Source organism: Sinohyriopsis cumingii, chromosome 14 (genome assembly GCF_028554795.1).
Source record: "Sinohyriopsis cumingii isolate HCF-2022 chromosome 14, ASM2855479v2, whole genome shotgun sequence".
NCBI classification, from domain to species: domain Eukaryota; kingdom Metazoa; phylum Mollusca; class Bivalvia; order Unionida; family Unionidae; genus Sinohyriopsis; species Sinohyriopsis cumingii.
The window spans coordinates 123,855,295-123,875,509 of record NC_142974.1 but is presented as its reverse complement, the minus strand read 5'-3'; the positions used below and the strand labels follow the sequence as shown (position 1 = coordinate 123,875,509).

At 35.9% G+C, this 20,215-nt stretch overlaps 1 protein-coding gene across 1 annotated transcript in view; it reads left to right on the top strand.

Annotated features, from left to right (window-relative positions):
- The window catches only part of LOC149784760 (uncharacterized), a 52,424-nt gene that overhangs the window by 29,028 nt on the left and 3,181 nt on the right, over positions 1-20,215 (top strand). The window contains exon 2 of the mRNA XM_089933046.1: positions 8,330-8,487. Within this exon, the coding sequence (XP_089789172.1) occupies positions 8,415-8,487 (73 nt within the window). The 5' untranslated portion in view covers positions 8,330-8,414. The remainder of the gene's footprint in view (positions 1-8,329; positions 8,488-20,215) is intronic.

The following is a 20,215-nucleotide window of genomic DNA, read 5'->3' as shown; positions in this document are numbered from 1 at the left end:
TTTCTTAAAAGAGAAAGATAGAGCTAGGATTTGTTATATCTTCTGGTAGGTCATTCCACAGTTTATACTTGTCAATTTTAAAGATATCTTCTGCATGTATCCTGTCGACGAAGGCCGCTTCCAAATTTGAACTATATATCTGATTATATCTACAACCTACTTTTGAGCATCAGCTGAGGGAACAATTCATTGATTTGGGTGATGTAGGATGAATGATTTGTATAAAATAAAACTAATTTAGGATTTTCCCTACGTTGTTTCAAAGAAAGTCAAAGACGTTGTATATCGTATATGGCTTTGTAGTTAATCTAAAAGGGGCTATTTCATTCGAAATACACAATGCAGCTATATGTAATAACTTTTGTTCCAAGTGAATAATTTACTCTCAATATTTTCTGCCCATGGAAAATGATAAAATTCTTCGTTAAAGCCAAATTAAACGATTGATATATTGTTCCTTAAGTTACGTACGAGTGTTAGTAATGTACATCGCAAATTATGAAACTGAGTGAGCAACATTATTAACTTGGGAGAGTTTTAGATCCCGTGCATTACTTATTTATTATTTTTAGTACCAGAATTAATGGTTATATAAGCAAGATTTTTATTTGACTTTTTCATATATTATTCGATTTATTCGGTCATTGTTCGACTTATTTAGTTACTTTCTAAGTGCATAACATATTCAGGTCTTTATCAGTAATTTAAGGTAGGTTTGACTATGCATTAATAAGCGATCAGTACATTAAAAGTGAGACACGGGCTCCATGATAACTGATAAACATGAAATCTGTTCGCTCAGCAAGGTTCAATGTCATGTGTGTAACCACATCCTAACTTTAAACTAAGTTTAAAGTTAGTTTAAACTTAGGTTATTTAAACATATACATGGGTTTCTTTAAATTACTTTTGAATTGTGAAAACCATTTGGATATGGTGAATAGTACAAACAACTGATGTATACCAATCGTGGGAAAAAACGAACAAGAAAAGGGTGAGGAACATCAAGGTATTAAATTTCTATTCAAAATACTTTTAATGTTCCAACTCACGTACGTATTAAAAGCGAAATCCATTCCCTTTAGATATGAATTGAGATTTACAACTTTCGTCTCTTTTCTGCAAGATCGGTTTAATATTAACATGTGAGAGAACAAAGAATTTGAACAGTTAACCATTACTAGCATCATTGGCATCTTGCGTAAACTACAGTGATAAATTATCAAGAGTAATCCGCCCCGATTGTTTTCGTGCATCAAATTGTTGTCATCCAAACAGTTTTCTCGTGTATGTAGATATACGTAACAGTCAGCATCGTTCAACAAAAGTTGTATAGCTTCAATATATTTGCACAACCCATAAATATTACATGACATAACATATATTAACATGAATTTCTATGCTGATAACAACGTTAGGGTAACTAGGTCCGGATCACGACTCACATGTGTTGACCTGTCCTTGAGACCATAGCCATTATACAGGTAAAACTCTGAAATCTGGCATCCATGCATTTGATCTACGCCGCTATCGTAAGAATGATAACTCGTATAGCTAAAGAATCGTGTGGGCACTCTTCTGCCATTCGCCTCGCCTTTTTAGCAGCATCAGTCACTTTCATACATAACAAGCAGGAAAGTTCCTTATTTGTCTACTGTTGCTGAGCTGTTTGTAAGATGAGATTTTAAATACTGCCAACTTAAATTTTCTTCAAACAGGCAAACACATTTTCTTCAGACGTTTGTCATGCATACATTTTAAATGCAGATTGCCAGGCATATCGAAATACGAATACAATAAGGTGGTGTTGTGTGGGGTAAATGGTGTTATATCATTACCATAACATTTGGGTGTAGTCTTAGAGAAAATATGGTATATCAGACTACGTGTAGTCTTAGAGACAGTCTTGAATCGCAGGCGACGTGTATGCTTAGAGACTAGCTTTTATGGCAGATTATGTATAGTCTTAGAGACAGTATTCTATTGCAAACTACTTGTTGTCCTGTAGACAGTCTTGTATTGCAGACCACGTATAAGCATAGACTCGGATGTGTATGGCATACTACGTGTAGTTTTAAAGACAGTATTATATGGTAGACCATCTGTAAGCTCAGAGATAGTAGCTTATGGTAGTCAACCTGTAAACTTAGAGACAGTATTGTATGGCAGACAACGTGTAGTCTTAGAGAAGTATTGTAAAGCACACTAGCTGTAAACCTAGAGACGGTCTTGCATGGCAAACTACGTGTAGTCCTAGAAACGGACTTGTATGGTAGATGTACTTGTCCTTTTTCCAATCCACTACACTTTTGAAGACCAAACTTGTATTTTCATCACGTACGGCCTAAATTATCTTCACTATTTATGTGAAAGGCGTTGATGATGATGACGATGTTGATGATGAAGATGACGGCTACATGTTCCTTACGTTTCTTTGCCATCATTTCGTCTACCTCGTAACCCACCACTACATATTATTCTAATTCCAGGACCGTTTCTATGACAAACAATTACAAATACTACTTTAATATTTTGCTGCAAATGCAAAACTATCATACACACCGATTCAGCAGTGCAATTACTATTATACATTCATACACACACATGCAACAGTGCCCGTGCAGGCAAATATTCATATACCCTCATTCACAGGTGCAATTACATGCAAATATATTCAGATTATTTTTTAAAGTTTTGCTGCATTTCTTATGGAACGGACAAAACACAAGTAGATAGAAAGACAGAAGGTCCTTGTCACTTGGTCTGTTATTTCTATTTTAAACCGGTTAACTACCTTTCATCTAATCTAAACTAATTTTACTTTGTTAAACAAGCATGTAATAACTAGCCATGTTTCCATGTGAAAAGACCTTAAGCTACCGTGACCTTATCCTCCAAATATTTAAGAAAATGTATAGGTCAACGGCCTCCTAAAATTTATGAAAAAAACCTAGGTCACTAAGACATCTAATAAACATTTTGTAGAATATTGTAGTCCACACACTTCCTATCCTCCAAACCCTATGACAGAGACATTTAATGATAAACAAACACCTGATCCACCTATGCAACCGGTCTTCAAAGAAAAACCTTAGCCAGTGACATTCTGAGATTTTCTTTATTAAAGTAAAATGTCCAAGTGATCGCTTGAAGCAATCAAAGACAACCGCCTCCAATCGCTGAGAATCTTTACATGATTAGTTTTGCGATCATGCCTATTATAATCAAAACGTCCACAGTAATAACGAAGCTAAGGATTAATGATTACGACAATTATATTGAAATAAACGCCCTTTCATGACAGTGTTTCCCTTTACGCACATTTATGCGTCAGGGACGTACACTGGAGAAAATGGATGCACAAATTTTGTTGCCGTGCGTTTTTTTATGCAAAGGATTCGCATAATGCGATCAGGAATTATTTAATATCCAATGCATTGGACAAGGGGTGGCGTCCTATATACTTCGAACATAGGCATTGACTTGTTCCCTACTTTGTTTTCTCCCTGTGTTGCGCACCTCTATTCGTACAGCGGAGTGCAACGCAGGGAACATACGAAATAAGAAACCAGACTAGCATTGGCATTATGACGGAGTAGTTTCCCCTAATCTCACGAGCTCTCACGCGATTTCCATCGACCTCAGCAAGATGTCATCTTGATGTTTAACCTCAATGATTGTTGTACTAGAAAGTGATCTTCAGATTAAAATGTCGTGCTCTAAGAATCATTAGTGAAGAAAGTGAAAGAAGCAGAACACAAAAGAGTAACTGTGGATCTAACGTCAATGAGAAATGGAGAAAATAATTCCCTTGACTGGAATACGGCACATCCTTTAGGATTACCGGTGTGACTTCTGATCGTGTGATTGCGAAGACTGCAAAAGTGAATAGTCCTTTCGTGACAGGATTTAAGAATTTTAAAAAAATCTGCCCTCGTTTGTCACAAGATATTTGGAGAACACATATAATCCAAGACATTATTTCACAACAAAGAAATCGGTAAACTTGCCGAGACAAATGCTTTTATTTGGATTACACAGTCAGGGGATCATTGCATATTTTGTTGGATTTAACTTTGCTGCTTAAAAGAAAGATCTTCAAGTTCAAATGGAACTTATTAGAAAGAAGATGAATCATTAGGCTAATTGATTTTTGGATAAATTTCTTCTAGGTCGAAGTACAATGAAACCAATAATAGTACACATTTTACGACAAGCAGTAAGTTAACTGCCATTTGGTTAAAAGATTTATTAGGCTTTTTGGATTGGCTTGTATGTCATATGTTGGTCTATAATATTGCTTCAAAAAGATTGCAAGGAGAAAATAAACTAATAAAATTATTCTTTAAAAGGACAATGCATTTGTTTGTTAATTGTGCGTGTTGGTTTATTTGTATGTTGAGAGAGAGAGAGAGAGAGAGCAAGAGTATGTTGTGCAAGTTGCAATATCGTATTTCAAGCTGAAAAGTACGAGTCAACTGAAAATTTATCAGTACATTTTTGACCCCCCTCATTTTTTATTTGACCCCCAGTTCTGACACCAAGATTTTTTTTAACCCTCAGTTTTACACCCCTGGGGGATACACTGCTTCAAGTTTCATGTGACGAGATGTGTAAATGTATCGCAGAAGACCCTTGGAAACATTGTTGTCAGTGTGGAATCGTAATGATCTGGTTTCACACCTTCTCCAGTGTAGAATTCTCGTGATTTATTTTCACACTTCTCATGATCTGGTTTCATATTGTCTCAAGTGTGGACTCCTCATGGTCAAGTTTCACACCTCTCCAGTGTGTAATTCTCGTGATCTGGTTTCACGCAGTCTCATGTACGTAATCCTTGTGATCTGACTCCACGCTGTTTCAAGTGTGGAATCTATGTCATACTTGAGTAGAATTCTTCTCGAGATGGCTATACCCCTTCTGAAACCCTCCGTGCAAGGCTCCAAACAAGACTAGTATACTGATCGCCCAAAATTAATTTCTTATAAACTAGTGGAAGAATATAAACGCATTTACCATCAGACCGTGGGTGATAATAATTCCCTTGTGTGCCTGCAAAAAAACAATCACTGGGAAAAATGTAATACTGAACTTCTAAAGAGTTAAATCAGCGGTGATTCTCAGAAGCATAGGCATTCAACGGCGTTCTAAATGCAGCTATGTCAGGTTGTCATGACTCGACTGCAACCTCGACAGAGGCACTGATTATTTACCTCGCTAGTATTTTATGGGGCGATAGTCCTGCGTCTGCGGTCACTACCTATAATTCCTCACGTACAGTACCGCGTCGAGATACTTACGAAGCAAAACAGTATATCACAGGCTTATTACGCCGATGAGTCACGCGTCAATTTCAAAAAAAGACAAATCGTTATTAGGCTCCAAAATATGACAGTAACCTTTTCCACTTCGCCTTTGAGTTTTCCAGGCGCGTACAAATATCGTATCATAGTGTTGTGTCTTAGTATACGTTTATTTAACCTGACTATATAATTTTACGTTAGCGGTAACAATGGTTCTGTTAATTTCGTTTTGATTGCATCAGCATCCTTTAACCCGGTCACACGTGTTTCTTTCTTGTTTAATTCTGTCTTAACCGGGTGAAGCCTTGTTATCTACTAGTTGGATCGTTCATTTCCTGCATTAACATTTCATATTCAGTTGCTAAGCAACTTTACGAATATCTCGTTCAACGATGGCCTGATCGCGATCAACATTGATAAGCCATGCCAAATCTGTACTGGTTCTTTCATCAACATTATTGCTCCGAGAAAATATATACCAGGATCTATCTGTACAATATTTTACCATGTTAGCGAACAGGGAGCATAGATGCGTTGAAATACATCTGCGACACTTGGCGAATTTTTAGACGTCAACTTTCGGATTGTTTATATGGCGACATCAAGGCCATCAAATCATTTTTTATGTATAATTGTCACGCCAAACGCGTACCTTGCCGTGTGTTAGAAAAACTAAATGTCAGCGTTGTGAACTTCGTTGGGTTTTCTAACATCACATTGTGGATTGTTTCTAGTCCTGGTAAATAGATATAGCGCGGGGCTTTGGTTTGAAAGCCAGGCTCACGCGCTGATACCGCTGATATGAGCTGCGTTTGCTAATGTTTTAATGTCTGCGACATCTTTTCAATAACATTATGGACTGTAAAAACAATTCTGCAAATTTAGCATTCATTGAGGATAGTATATTCCATTTGTAGCTTATAACCTAGTGGTGCCACCAAGTATATTTTTAGATTGTATACGACTTTTAACAATCCATCATCTAATTCGGTCAGCAATCACCTGTGAGGTAATCAGGTTTACAACATAAATAAGATTTACGTAAAAGTTGTGTCTATCACGTATAATGTTTGATTCTTTCATACTCTCGATCATGCCGGGAACAAACCTCATCAACAACATTCACAAATTCTTATCCACGCCTTTGTAAGTCGGTAGAATTCAATTATATATCCATGTTCCAGGTCTGCAGTAATTATAACCTGGAATTTATTTCACCTAGATATTTAGTAAAGTAAAATCCACAGATGCCATATCACCTCTGTGATATGCCAACATATCAGGATGTTACTTTTTATGTACACAGTGATCTTTATCTTCGTGCACTAGCTTATGGCATGCCAACATTCCGTGGTAGTCTAGATCCTGGCATGCTAACATAAATATCACGACATGCTAACATAATGCGGCGGACTTGATCATCACGCCCTAGCTCTTGGCATGATAACATGCCGCGGTGGTCTTCGTCGTAACGCGCTAGCTCGTGGTCTGCTAGCATGAAGAGGTGGACAAAGATAAGATAAAGCAACTCATAGCAGCCTTTACTTGATAAATACTTCCGCACGTGTAGCAACACAGTAACGGCAATGGCATATAGCAGCATTTCCAAGTTCGATCATATCAATCATTGTTGGTCCCCCTCTACCAGGAATGACTTGATTCTTGTTAAATCTTCGCTTGCTTGGAATACATTATATTTAGTTACTCCATCGTGTTATCATGTATTTTGTAATTTTAACAATGCCGTCAATTCGATACTGAATCGGGATATGGATTATATTAACACCAATGATGGTGACATTCCGGTTAGTTTATTCAAAAATATAATTTCGATTTATTGTTCAACAATGTTGTCGTGAACGATAATGTAATGCTTCACGGACATATAAATTAATATGTTCACGTGAGCAAATTTTAAACTCAGACATGAATTGTGTTACTGATTGATATGTATATGACCCGAAAGTGCACCCGGACAAAGCAAATATGTTAATGGTATTCACCGGTGTGGAAACATACGGGTTAGAAAATACTTACCGAAAGTAGCGTGAATGTGATATGACATGAAACGCATTCAAAAATTTGTTTTTCCTGTAAGTGACAAATCCTTTTCACGGATTTGTCAAAAGCGATTTAACTATATTAGAACTGGTAGCGGATCAGGAGGTCATTATTGCGTAGGATTATATAGTAGTTTGAGTTGACGCGTTAAAAAATCAAATTGACAAAAGATGTTGACCAGAGACAAATTGAATAAGATGAACTTATCGCAGGTTTTCAACATAAATTTGTCCTGTTCATTAAACCTACAAAAGAAATCACACGTGCAAGAATAGTGAGGCAGACCATGTCGATTGGAATTTAAAAACATTGAGCAATTACCAGTTCAAGTTCAAGAAGCATAATTGAAAATAAATGAAAGATATCGCTCTCACCGTTACGATGATGATGGAGATGAACGAAGACATGTAGGAAAATTTAAGTCCGATTTAACGACGCCTGTTCAAAATGTGAACAAGGTTGCCACCGTGTTAACGAAAATATAATTTATTGCGACCCAATGCCATAACATGGAAATTATATGACACCAAAATAACACGTGCTCTTTTAGAAACGACGATTTGGTCAATTGGATTTCTCGAAAGCAAAATGGTAAATACAAAACAGACAAATCAGTTGGTAAGGATATGCAGCTTTTAAAAGGCTATGAAAGCTTTATAGGACAATATTTTCTAGAGTATATTTCCGCAGAGAAAACGCAAATGCGACGCGGTATCAATGCGTTAAAAGAAGCAAACCAAACTAGGTTACGATGCACAATATGTTCATGTTTGCATGATCGCGAATGATCTCATATCATGATTAGAGATGTTAGTAGGATCAGTTCGTGGCCTTAATACTTCCGATGAAGTAATCAACTAACAAACATATTTTACAACAATTGCTGGTCCAGGATATCACGGATCGTCACACATACAAGTCATTATGCACATGATTTTTTATGGAAGTTTCTTTTATTTTTGCAGCTCGGCCTAACGATTGAATTGTCTTAGGCTAACAAGTTCATCTGGAGTCAATCAGTTTCGATCCACATACAATTAAAACGACAGGATGGCCACAAGAAGATCACAAGAAGATACATGCAGAGTGGTCGAAGTTGAGACTCTTGAACTAGAAGGAGAAGGTATATGATAGATAATTATTTATAACAATTCTAGATGTTTCTGCTAATACGTCAATATGCATACATGATGTTCTAATTTTACTAAACTCAGTAGGTATAAACCATCTACCATCCCCAACATTTAATTGAATCTGTGACATTGTTAATTTTAGCTGTTCACTGTATTAGTATGATTCTTTTATTATATTGCATTATTTATGGAAAAATAAGATATATTTCCAGTATTGAGCTTTTCGAACAAGAGAAATTAAGAGTATATTCTTCAGAGACACGATATTATTTTTCGTCAGAATTTTGCTTCTCATTTGTTTGACATCACTAGAAACACATACTCAAAGTCAGAGATGTATGTACTTATTTCAGCTCTCAAAAAACCAATATGTGTTTGCGTAATATTCAGTGATTCGACCAAAAACAGTGGCGTACTTTACATTATACACAACGTTTCCATCCAATCATTCAACGTGCCAAAAGGGTTTGTTGGCTTGACGTTATATGCACAGGTCTGTTGGGACATGCTTTAATGGGCAACACATGTACCCATGCAGAAATATTTCCATCATGCACAGTCTCTCTAAGATTACCTGATCCACCTTAACGGTCAGGCACATATTACGAGGTCCACCCGAACGGTCCGGCACAGGTTTTCTGATCCACCCGAATGGTCACGCACATATTATCTAGTCCGCCTGAACGGTCAGGCACATATTATCTGATCCACCCTAACGGTCGAAAATATTATTTATTACTTATTACTTATTTATTCCTTTTTTATTTCACGTCAATGCTAGCACTCGTGCCACCGGACTCGGCCTTGCTCACGTCAATTCTGGCACCCTTGTTTCAAATCATGTAGGGTACTGGGTGATGGCAAACATTTAGTTGAAAGTATTTTGAGAACTGCGGTCTTCACAGCTTCCATGGACCACCCGCTCAATATAAAAATGCAAATGACGTTTCTTATCACGTTTAAAGCAAAATAACATGTGGCTCGTCTTTATTTTTAAAATACAACTCTGGTTGCAAATGTTAGAAGATAAATCGGTGACGGGGTGATCCGGGTTGGATTTAGATTACAGAAAGGACAATAAGATTAATTTCGTGAAGGAGATTGTATTTGTAATGTGATTGTAAAATGATTAAATCTGACAAAAAACTAGTGCGCAAAACTCCATCAATGGATTTTACAAAATGACACGTACCTAGTTAAACAAATGATGTAAGTAAATGATACCGTTCCTAACTGAAACGAACCGTAACATGCAACTTAAGCAAGTAATCAAAAATAATTATTAAACGGAAATTATAAATACATTATGATTTATGGAGATATCACCATGAATGGTCAATGTTTATAAATTACAATATCAGACGAACCTCTGTTAGATCGACTACCAAGGTGATAAAAGTATGCATTTACACTACACAACTATGAACGAGTTGTTTACCAAGTTTTTTTCTTTATTCCCACCACTGTCGCCTAAATAAGGAGACACTACTCATGTCCCGGCCTTCTCAACCCGCAACATGATTCCTCGCTAGCCCCCCGTTCGTACCAAAGGGTTGGTCCTTCAACACTAGAAAATCACCTTCATCCGAGCTAACATCATTAATGGCAGCATAGGTTAAAGTAAAACCCATAAGACATACGATAATGCACCAATGGTATCAGCTATGCAGCAAAACTTACACCCATGGCCACACATCCCATCCAAATCTAGACAGGACACCTCCAATTTCAGACAACTGAAGACGTGTAGTATACAAAACGCGGACATGAACGAATGCAACCATACACATTACGCATGCGCACAACAAAGGAAGATTGTTACTCTCAAAATCATTTCATCGAAACGCTGTAAAAGATTATTATAATATCCAATTTCGTATATGAATATGTATTTGACAAGAATAATATTACAGAACTATAAGAACTTAAACATTTTCTCATCCTTTAATATATGGAACAATTAAATGAATTCAAATCGTTTGTTCAGTTATAAAATCGCTAACTTGAAAACTGACTTTAGGGTTCGAATAACATGGCGTCATATGACAGGTCACACTATTTGTAAACTTTAGAATACATACTGGAACATGCAATAAATCAAATAATTATGTCACATACTACGGATATCGAAACGATAATGCAATTTTATATTTCACCTATCCCTACAGATGAATTTGCTCTCGTAAAGTGGACAGCATGCTGACAAAACCTTTTGTATTGTTACGTTACTGTCTAACTGGATCCTATAAGTATCCTGGCTATTGTGCTCTCCACGGCCAGAGAGCTAACGTGTATCGATTTTCTCACAGCAAACACTTAAGTCGTGCATGATGGAGTGAACCGAAATCAATATATTTAAATAATTTAGGACATGTATAAACCACTCTGGGGCAACACTGTGCGGGGAATTTATCCAGAGAACAATTATAGTTCAGGTAAGTAATTATTGAGTTTAAACGTTATCATGTATCGTCACATACACGTAAATGTTCACGACTACGTTGAAAGGGAAATATTCGCCAGTACGCTAAGAGTCGACGGAAGAATAAAGAGAGAAGACCCTATCAGGAGGATTGAATCAACGAGTATCACTTAGGATTCCATCTGCGGACTGTATAGGAAGGGAAAGAGCTCCACTTGGAACGTGGTTATCTCTAGTAATGGAGAGGGAATCTGATACCTGGCCCACCAAATTGTGGACATAGCGTGCACCGGTTGCCATTGTGCGTCTCTAACGACATTATAGCTGATGTATTAAGAACATACAGAGAAATGTTAGACACCACCAGAGAGAAAACCCTCCTGAATAAAGATACTCTGGTAGAATACGGTACCAGAATCATCAAGCTAAGAACAACCGAACTTGCCATCAAGCGGATACCTCACACTATTTCTTTCGAAAGCATAGGAATGCTCATTACAATCAAAGGACGACAACCGTAATGCCGAAAGTGCAGACAGTGTGCCACCTCCGTAAGTACTGTACACAAAAGGCCCATCTTACGCCTCGCTGCCGCCTCCGCCGTCGATACCAATGGTAAAAAAACTTGCACATTCCCAGCCGCAGGATCAAGACATGTTTCTAGCTGCAAACCCAGTTCCCAGCTCGTCAAATCAACAACCCCAACAAGCATGCAAGCCAGTACAGAAAACCCCAACTCCGGAGCCATGCATCCAATCTGTCTAAGACTCAAGAGGAAACTCCCACCACAAACTGACCTCTCCGCTTCTGCGACAGATAAAAGAGAACGATAACTATTCGAAATATACGAAGTATCATCTTCAATAAATATGTTATCGTTTTCTTCCAACTTTCCATTAATTATCACCTTACAATACACAATTTTCTACCAAAGTGTCATTGTTATGATACAATTCATTTATTTCACTACCAATTGTATGTGTTTCACCATATCACCGTATTATACTCCTTTATCTCACTCAGGTAACACTACCTTTTTGACATTTCCCTCTTCCCTGTCATTTCATCTCCGACTAGCTAGGTCAGCGAGGTCAGACTAGCTATCTTCCTACAACCAGAGTATACGGAGTGGTCGTGTCTACCTACTTTGGATGCGCATGAATGATTTTCACAGGATATACCATCCAAACAACAATAACATACGAGTAAAATTAATATCCTTACACCGAATATCAGTGGTCTTCGAACCAACACGGATTAAAAACTTGACAAGATTAGAAACATGGTATCCTTTCTTCATATCGACTTTTATTTCTAAAAGAAACTCGTGTAGAAAATAGAACCCTTGCTGTAAAAATTTAAAAATAGATTATAATGTTGTAACGCCATATAGAGTTTTGGCTCGCTTCGATCGTCACGAGTTACCATTATAAATTTAAATTCTAATATCACATATATGACACTGACTTTGATGGCAAAATAATCTGCATAGATTTTAAATTTAACAATATAACCTACCGTGCCATAAATATGTATGCCCCATTCCTGATTCGGAGAGAGGCAAATTTTACACTCAAATATGTAGGCATTTAATAGGAAAATATAGCCTCATCCTTATTAACCCTAAACTTGATTGTGTAAGTAATGTAACCAATTATGGTGGTAAGTCCATTCAACAAATAACATCTCATTTATTCAACTTTAAATAAATCGAAACATTGTGCACATGGTACCGAAATACGCTAGACTCTTCTTTGCCAACACTAGCAAGCAGACTTGATCGACTATATATTTAAAAAAAAATTATCATCAATTCAGCAATAGTCAACTTTTCTCAATCTCATCATGATGAATCAATTTTATCTATTACTATGCAACTCGTCAATATCATATAGCACAGGTTACTGGAAATGCAAACAATGTAATACTCGCCACATTAAAAGCACTGAGTACGGTCCTTATACAGAGAGAACTAAAACATCGCAATATCACGCTCTGATTTTGGGATAAGCTAAAAATTTAAATCAAAGAAGAAATAATTAGGTTCTCCAAAAAACTCTCCATATTAAAAATCCTAAAATCAAACTGCTGAAAAAAGACTACCAAACTCTAAGACAGCAATATGATTCAAATAATAATGATAATCATTTTCCCCAATTATAAGAATTACAAAATGAAAAATATATCGGTTCAGTTATTATGAGGGAATCGAAAATTTAGATAACAAAGAAAGATCCAGTCAATTCTTTCTTTAACTAAAAAACAAAAAGGGTTCCCAGAAAACTATTACCGAAATTGAACATAACAATTTGACATACGATTCTAGTGCTAATATTTTAAATTGTTTTAAAGAGTTTTATTCGAACCTGTTTACAACCAAAGCAATTGATGAATACTTATTTAATTCATTTTAACTGGTTTACTTCAATTAACAGCAGATGATAAAAAAAAACTTACTGGCCCAATTACTAAAACAGAAGTTTGGAAATCACTAACCAGGATGGACACAAATAAATAACCTGGACCTGATGACCTCATAAACGACACATTAGTCCGTTTATATAATTTAAAGTTCGAATCAAACATTTTATCTGAGTCACAAAAGAATCATATTTTAATCTATTATGAAAGGATCCTCACAATTCAAATAATATGAAAACTAGAGACCTAACTCCCTATTAAATTTAGACTGTAAAATCGTATCCAAAGTTATTACTAACCGGCTTGAAAATAGTATGTCCAAATAAATACACATGGACCAAACATTTAACGTTAATGGTCGATCTACTTTCGACAATGGTCACCTTATAAGGAACATATGTAACTATATAGAACAAGAGATACTGATCAAGTGAATTTATACGTTTAGACTAGGAAAATGCATTTGATAGAGTTAATTACCACTTTATGCTAAGAACTTTGGAATCTTTTGGTTTTCATCCCGATTTCATTAAATGGGTTTCAATATTCTCTATTGATATTAGTTCTTAGGTTATAGTAAACAATTTTTATTTCTGCTCCCTTTTTAATTTCAAGTGGAGTCCGTCAAGGTTGTAGCCTTTTCCCCCTTTTATAGTCGCCTAGTAGTTAGAGCGACCACTTCGGATGCGTGGGTTCGAACCCCTACCGAGTCTACCGACGACCTATAAAATGGTACTAACAGCTGCCTTGCTAGGCGCTCAGCATTAAGAAGTTATCGTTAGAACTGACCGACCTGGTGTTATGATAATGTGATTGGGTGAGTCATGATCCCGCATGTTTGCGGGATAACGCTCCAGTGCAAGACAGCACTTTAAACTACCACACTTCAGACATCGTAGCAATATGATTGAAAAATTTTTGAAGCTACCTTCAAAATCCAAACCACACACACATACACACATTGCATGAACCATTCGCAATCGAAACTCGTAGTGACTCAGAAATTATAGATATTCAGGTGCCAGGTGCAAAAAAGGTGCTTAAGATCACCCCCTACACGGACGATAGTACAGGTTTCTGTTGCACGGACAAATCCATCAACTGGTATTTATTTAGTCTCGCATTTATGATCGTGCTTCTAATGCTAAAGTAAACTGCCATACATTTAAAGGGATGTTCATGAGAAAATGGAGTACCCGCAGTGATAATCCTTTCGCCATTTCCTGTATGCAAAAACAGAATATAGTCGGTTTTCTCTCTGGCAATAATCTAAGCAACAATAAGCACTGGATAAAAGTGTTACGAACTCAAACTTACTATGGAAGGGTGGCAATTTACTTCTGATCTCTAAATCGTACATTATCAATATTTTAACTTGCAGAAAAATCTAGTATATTGCAACCGCGACTGATCTACCCAAACACTATGAAATTTGTATAAATATTAGCATCTTCACATTTCTGTGGAACTCTACATTTCAACCAATTCCATCAATCCTCTCCATGATGGGTTTTTAAACATCATCCATTCGAAATGTAAAATTCGTGCACTACATATACATGTACAAACATTACTCGATGTTAAGTATTCAGCTAAATGGAAATTCTTTGCAAAGTATTGGATTGGTTTGTAATTAAGACCTTTCAACCCCAATTTAGGCCTGAACAGATTTCCTCATATGTTGTACATACCCAAATTCTATCAAAAGTGTGTAACTATTTTCAAGGAATTTCATGAAAATGACCATACCCTCAGTTTTGGTAAAGTTTCAACTAAAATATTTTTTCAACGACAAAGTTACCTTCTTGAACCCAAAATAAGACAATTATGTTACTTAAAGTTCACCAACATTTGTAAAAACTTGCATAATAAAGTTTTAGACCCTATCCCTAGAGATGTGTGTTTTAAACTTATACACGATATTTTACAAGTTAACTACAAATTTGTTTTAAGAAATGATGTCCAAATCTAAGTTAGTCTTTTTTCCGGTGGTATTGAAACAACAGATCATTCATTTTTCTAATGTAAATTGAAATTCATTTTACAACTCGCTGTTTGAAGAAAACTTTTACATTGAATACTTTCTATAATTTCCTTCAATTCGGTTTCGTCCTGAACAGGACCTATTTCCCGGAACCTGAATTCGAGGACTTGTGCCTCTTATATTGTGCCGAGTTAAAATATGTTCTGTAGAGTAAATGTATACAATCATATTATCATAACGAATAGTTTGCTTGTAAACCAAAAGAAATAAGGAGAGAGAGAAAATTGATATTCAGTTGAAGAAAGATTAAATTGAGAAAAAGGGAGAAAGAATAAAACGTACTCAGCAGGAAAATCTTCAGTTATGGAAACTTGATGTTTGGGGAATCGAAGTGTTTTCTTGTACGATCCTAAACGTTCTGCAGCCACATACATTAGTCCATTTTCCTCTATTTCACAAATCAACGCAAGTATACGCAAAAAGTATCAGTAAGTCTTTAGCGTAAGGAACCTTTTCGCGTTTCACGAACATATCCAGATGAAAAAGTTTGTACGTACACGAACAAAATTTGCATAAGCTAATCTTATGTTTGTAGACTATGGAAATGAGAATACACACGGAACGGTATATTCCAGAATTCAGATTACCCAGCCAACTTAAATCACAGTATTTGGCATAGTCTGTTTATGGCCAAGACACATTACACCAGTTGTCCCCGCACTAAACAACCTTCATCCGTCAGTGTAGATGGAATTCTGATTACTTACCAGCACACCCCAACATACCCTCTCCATTCTCGGCATCCACCATCCGCAAATCTTCCCTGTCATCTACGTCTCCTCTTGAAACATGGTACCCATTATGATAATCCTCTCTTGATCTCAGTAACAATTCAGGATACAATAAAAAATGAATGATGAACAGACGGAAGCAAAGATCAATTATAATATATTTAATTATTTGTACTTAGGGAGGATAATTTACCCCACTTGCCTCAGTATTAATTAAGCTACTTGTGTTTGATGTGCATTAAAATACCAAATCAATCCAAGACAAGGTGTGTAGATGGTTTTAAAAACAAAACGTTTTCTGACCATTAATTTGTACACAATCCAACTTTCAGATACTAAAAGTTATGATTAGTATAACGAAGCAGAAAGAGAAGGTAGAACATTGGTTTTTGCAAATATTATTGATATTTCAAAAGGTGGAGCACAAATAATGTCTTCTGCCCATACGAGTTCCCTGAAAACATTTTCAAACTATATAAAAAATAAAATGTCAAGTAATAGAAGAAAAAGTCCTCCCCCAACATAAAGAACACACAGGAAGGATATGAATAACAGCAGCAACAACAACAACAAAACAACAGAAACATCTCCAATAAAATTAACACGAATAATCATCATAATTACCGTACTGATCACAAAAACGTTACATAAATAATAGAATTAACGGGCATCGTATGTGACAATATTTACAACGATTATGATTATAACCGTTGGTGCAATGTAGCTACTGCTACTTGGGACGATTATCTTGGTAAATAATTTGACGATGATGACAAGGACGATGATGATGAGAACGTTTATATAAAACTTTCCTGTACCATTAATTCGATAGACACTGGTAAGTCTAAAGTTCCAATTAGTTGTTCTTGTCAAAGTTTCGAATCCAACATATAAATAAACAGTGTACGTTACATTTGATAAACCCTTTGGCCTTCATTTCATCTGTGCATACTTCTCACGGTACAGCAGTCCTCTAAATTAGATGTTAAAATACCACTGTAGAAAGCCGCATCATTTGATAAATGCAGCACACCCAATTCAGATCGCTTTTGGTGCCTACAGTGGTCCTATTGCAGAATGGGAAGGGGTTTCAGAATTGTTTAGTCGAATAAGCCTGGAATGATTTCCTTGCCCAGATGGATCACATGTCTGACGGCGTTAAAAGGTTAAAACGTCAGTCTATCTGGATGACGTCACAACGAAGAACATCTGAGCCGAAATGTAGACTGGTAATATGTTGTACTGTAACAACCGGTACCAGCATTTGTCAGCCTTGACCTTTTCTAAAACAAAATGGCCGAGAACTATATCTCTAATGTAAACAAAAATGGGCGAACTGCGGATGATTTCGGAATTATTCTAATATAAATGAAATAAAACTAGTGAAGAAAAGTATAAGTATAGAAGCAATGTTGTATCTTTGCGCATTTTAACTTTTTGCCTTTAGGAAATGTCTTAATAAGGACATTCAGCTGTGGATCACTTGATACAAAAACTGGCATTCGCGATGAAACGAAACTAGGGTGTTATCTTATCTACTGAATATAGTTCTACAGTCACCATACAGTCCAATACACACAAATCTGAAACAGAAATAGTTTGGTTTTGGCCTCTGGAGGCCAAAGGAATAAACAAAATGTTATCAATTTCATGCATCAAGTGTCAGTATAATTATACTGATAACAGAAATATTACAATATTGACGGTAATAATACTATCAACGGGCAATATAGGTCACTGTAACTTATTCTAGACATCATGATATGTTCTCCACTAGATGCATCCATTCATCAAGTTTCCTCAATATGTATTTTTCAAATGATCTCAGATGAATAGTTCTAACAGTGCAAGATATTAAAAGTATTTTGCATGAATCAAAAGTAATTTGCATGAATTAATAGTAATTTGCATGAATCAAAAGTAATTTACATGAATTGAAAATAATTTGCATGAATAAAAAGTAATTTGCATGAATTATTATGATGCTGATTTCAAGATGAAAGCTGAAACATTTTATTTTATGACTCAGAAGACAATTCATCTGTAAAATTAAACTAACAATAACTGAAACTTTAAATAATCACAAATTAGGAAAAGTAGGTCTAAGTGATTGACTTATATTTATAGATGTCTCAGACTGTAAACAGACATTGGGCTACCTTAATGAGGTGCAGGTAACACCAACGTATAGACAAGCATGTCACATGAAATGTAGACCCTAATGATGGTACAGTTGTATTCCATGTGAAGGGGGTGAGAGCTTATTACATTGTAAGAGCACTCTGTTCCAATCTGCACACTCAAAGGGGCATGCGAAGTCACTGCAAGTTTTAGTTTAGGAAACATAGGCATATGCACTAGTAATGGTACGGTTGTATTCACTTGGAAGGTGGAGCATATTACAATGTACATGCACTTTACTCAAATCTTGCAAAGTAACGTAGGCATGATAAGTCAATGCAATGTGTAGTTTTTACAAATTGTCTTATAAAAGAGTTTCCCACCAAAACAATTTAAACATAAACAAATGCTTATGAACTAGAGGTTATTCTTACCATTTTAGGGTATAGAACAATGTCTTTGTCCTATTGAATACACATGCATTTTTGCAATGTGACGTCATTAGAGCAAGCTGGATATATATATATATATATATATATATATATATATATATATATATAAGATTTTTAAATGTAATGCAACTTAACTTAGAATGATTTGTAATACATTAATCTGGCAGAGCACTGATATGATAGCAATTATACTTTGATAATAATGAAGGGATTTGGTTTTGGAAGAAAACAAAAACATATATCCACCCCAACCCATGATAATATCATTCTGCTAAACTAGTAATGAATATATGTAATGTAAACTCTAGCAAGGTAATGTTATGGGAATGTCAATAGTTGTGTGGCATAAAAGTCCATTATTTTGAAGGTCGAATGGAAACATATTTTTCTATGTGAAAAACTGCTATAACATAAAATCGAATCTACATATGTATATTAACATGTAAACCTTGTCTGCATCACGTAGTTGTTTCTAAATGGAAAATCAAATTCAAAATGTTAATAAATTTACACAATTGGCACGAAAATCTGTTCAGGTCAGCTACATATAATAACAAAACATGCTTGCCACATTTTTTGTCTCCCATACGTTAGAGACTCTTTATTAACATAGTGGCCATGATAGGAGGAACAACCCAGGAAAAAGCGCCAGTAAGAACCACATCACCACATGAAGCTACATTCATGCTACATTGGTCGTGATTGAGACAGAGTTGAGTTAGCAGACATCGATGATGGAGAACGATTTCTATAACGTGGCCACTAGGGGCCCATCCCTCTATGAGACACATTGGTTTGAATACTGGTACTCAAAAAGGATGGATTGAAATTAGAATGCAAAATGGTTATTATGTATTAAACCTACATGCTGTGCTGCTCGCATGCAAATGCTGAAGGCAATTCGTCATACTGTGAATAACATAAATAATGAATACTTAAGAACAATCAGACATAATGAGTTTCAGTTAATTTATATCTTCTGTTTACAACAATTCTAGTGAGTACAAATTACAAAATGTAAGAATGGAGATAATGATGGTCTCAAGTAACTCATTGGTCATATAGTGGTTTCTTTGGAATACAATGTTGTCAACACACAAAAGTAAATAAATGCTAATGTCATATGTATGAAGAAAATTACCGATAGATGCTATTTCTTGAAATGCAATTAGGAATAAATGTGCTGAACACATGTAACTGGAAAATAATATTGAATGTGAACTTAATTTATGCTAATCCATGTGGGTGGGGTCATTGGTAACAATGTGATACCCACTGGTGGTCAGTGAGCTTTGATTAAGCCGTATAAAGCTGCACATGAAATTCAAGAAATATGAACACACTATAATTTGCTTGTGTGAGAATGTGATATCAGAGTACGTGGAAGCAACTTGACTTTAATTTCCAAGAGAGCGTCTTTATGTGCTGCCAAATGTGTGAGATGTTCCAGAAATATTGTCGTCTCGTTCCAATGTTAGTCGTCATCGCAACACGCTACACGGACCCGTTATGTAGGCAGAAAAACCT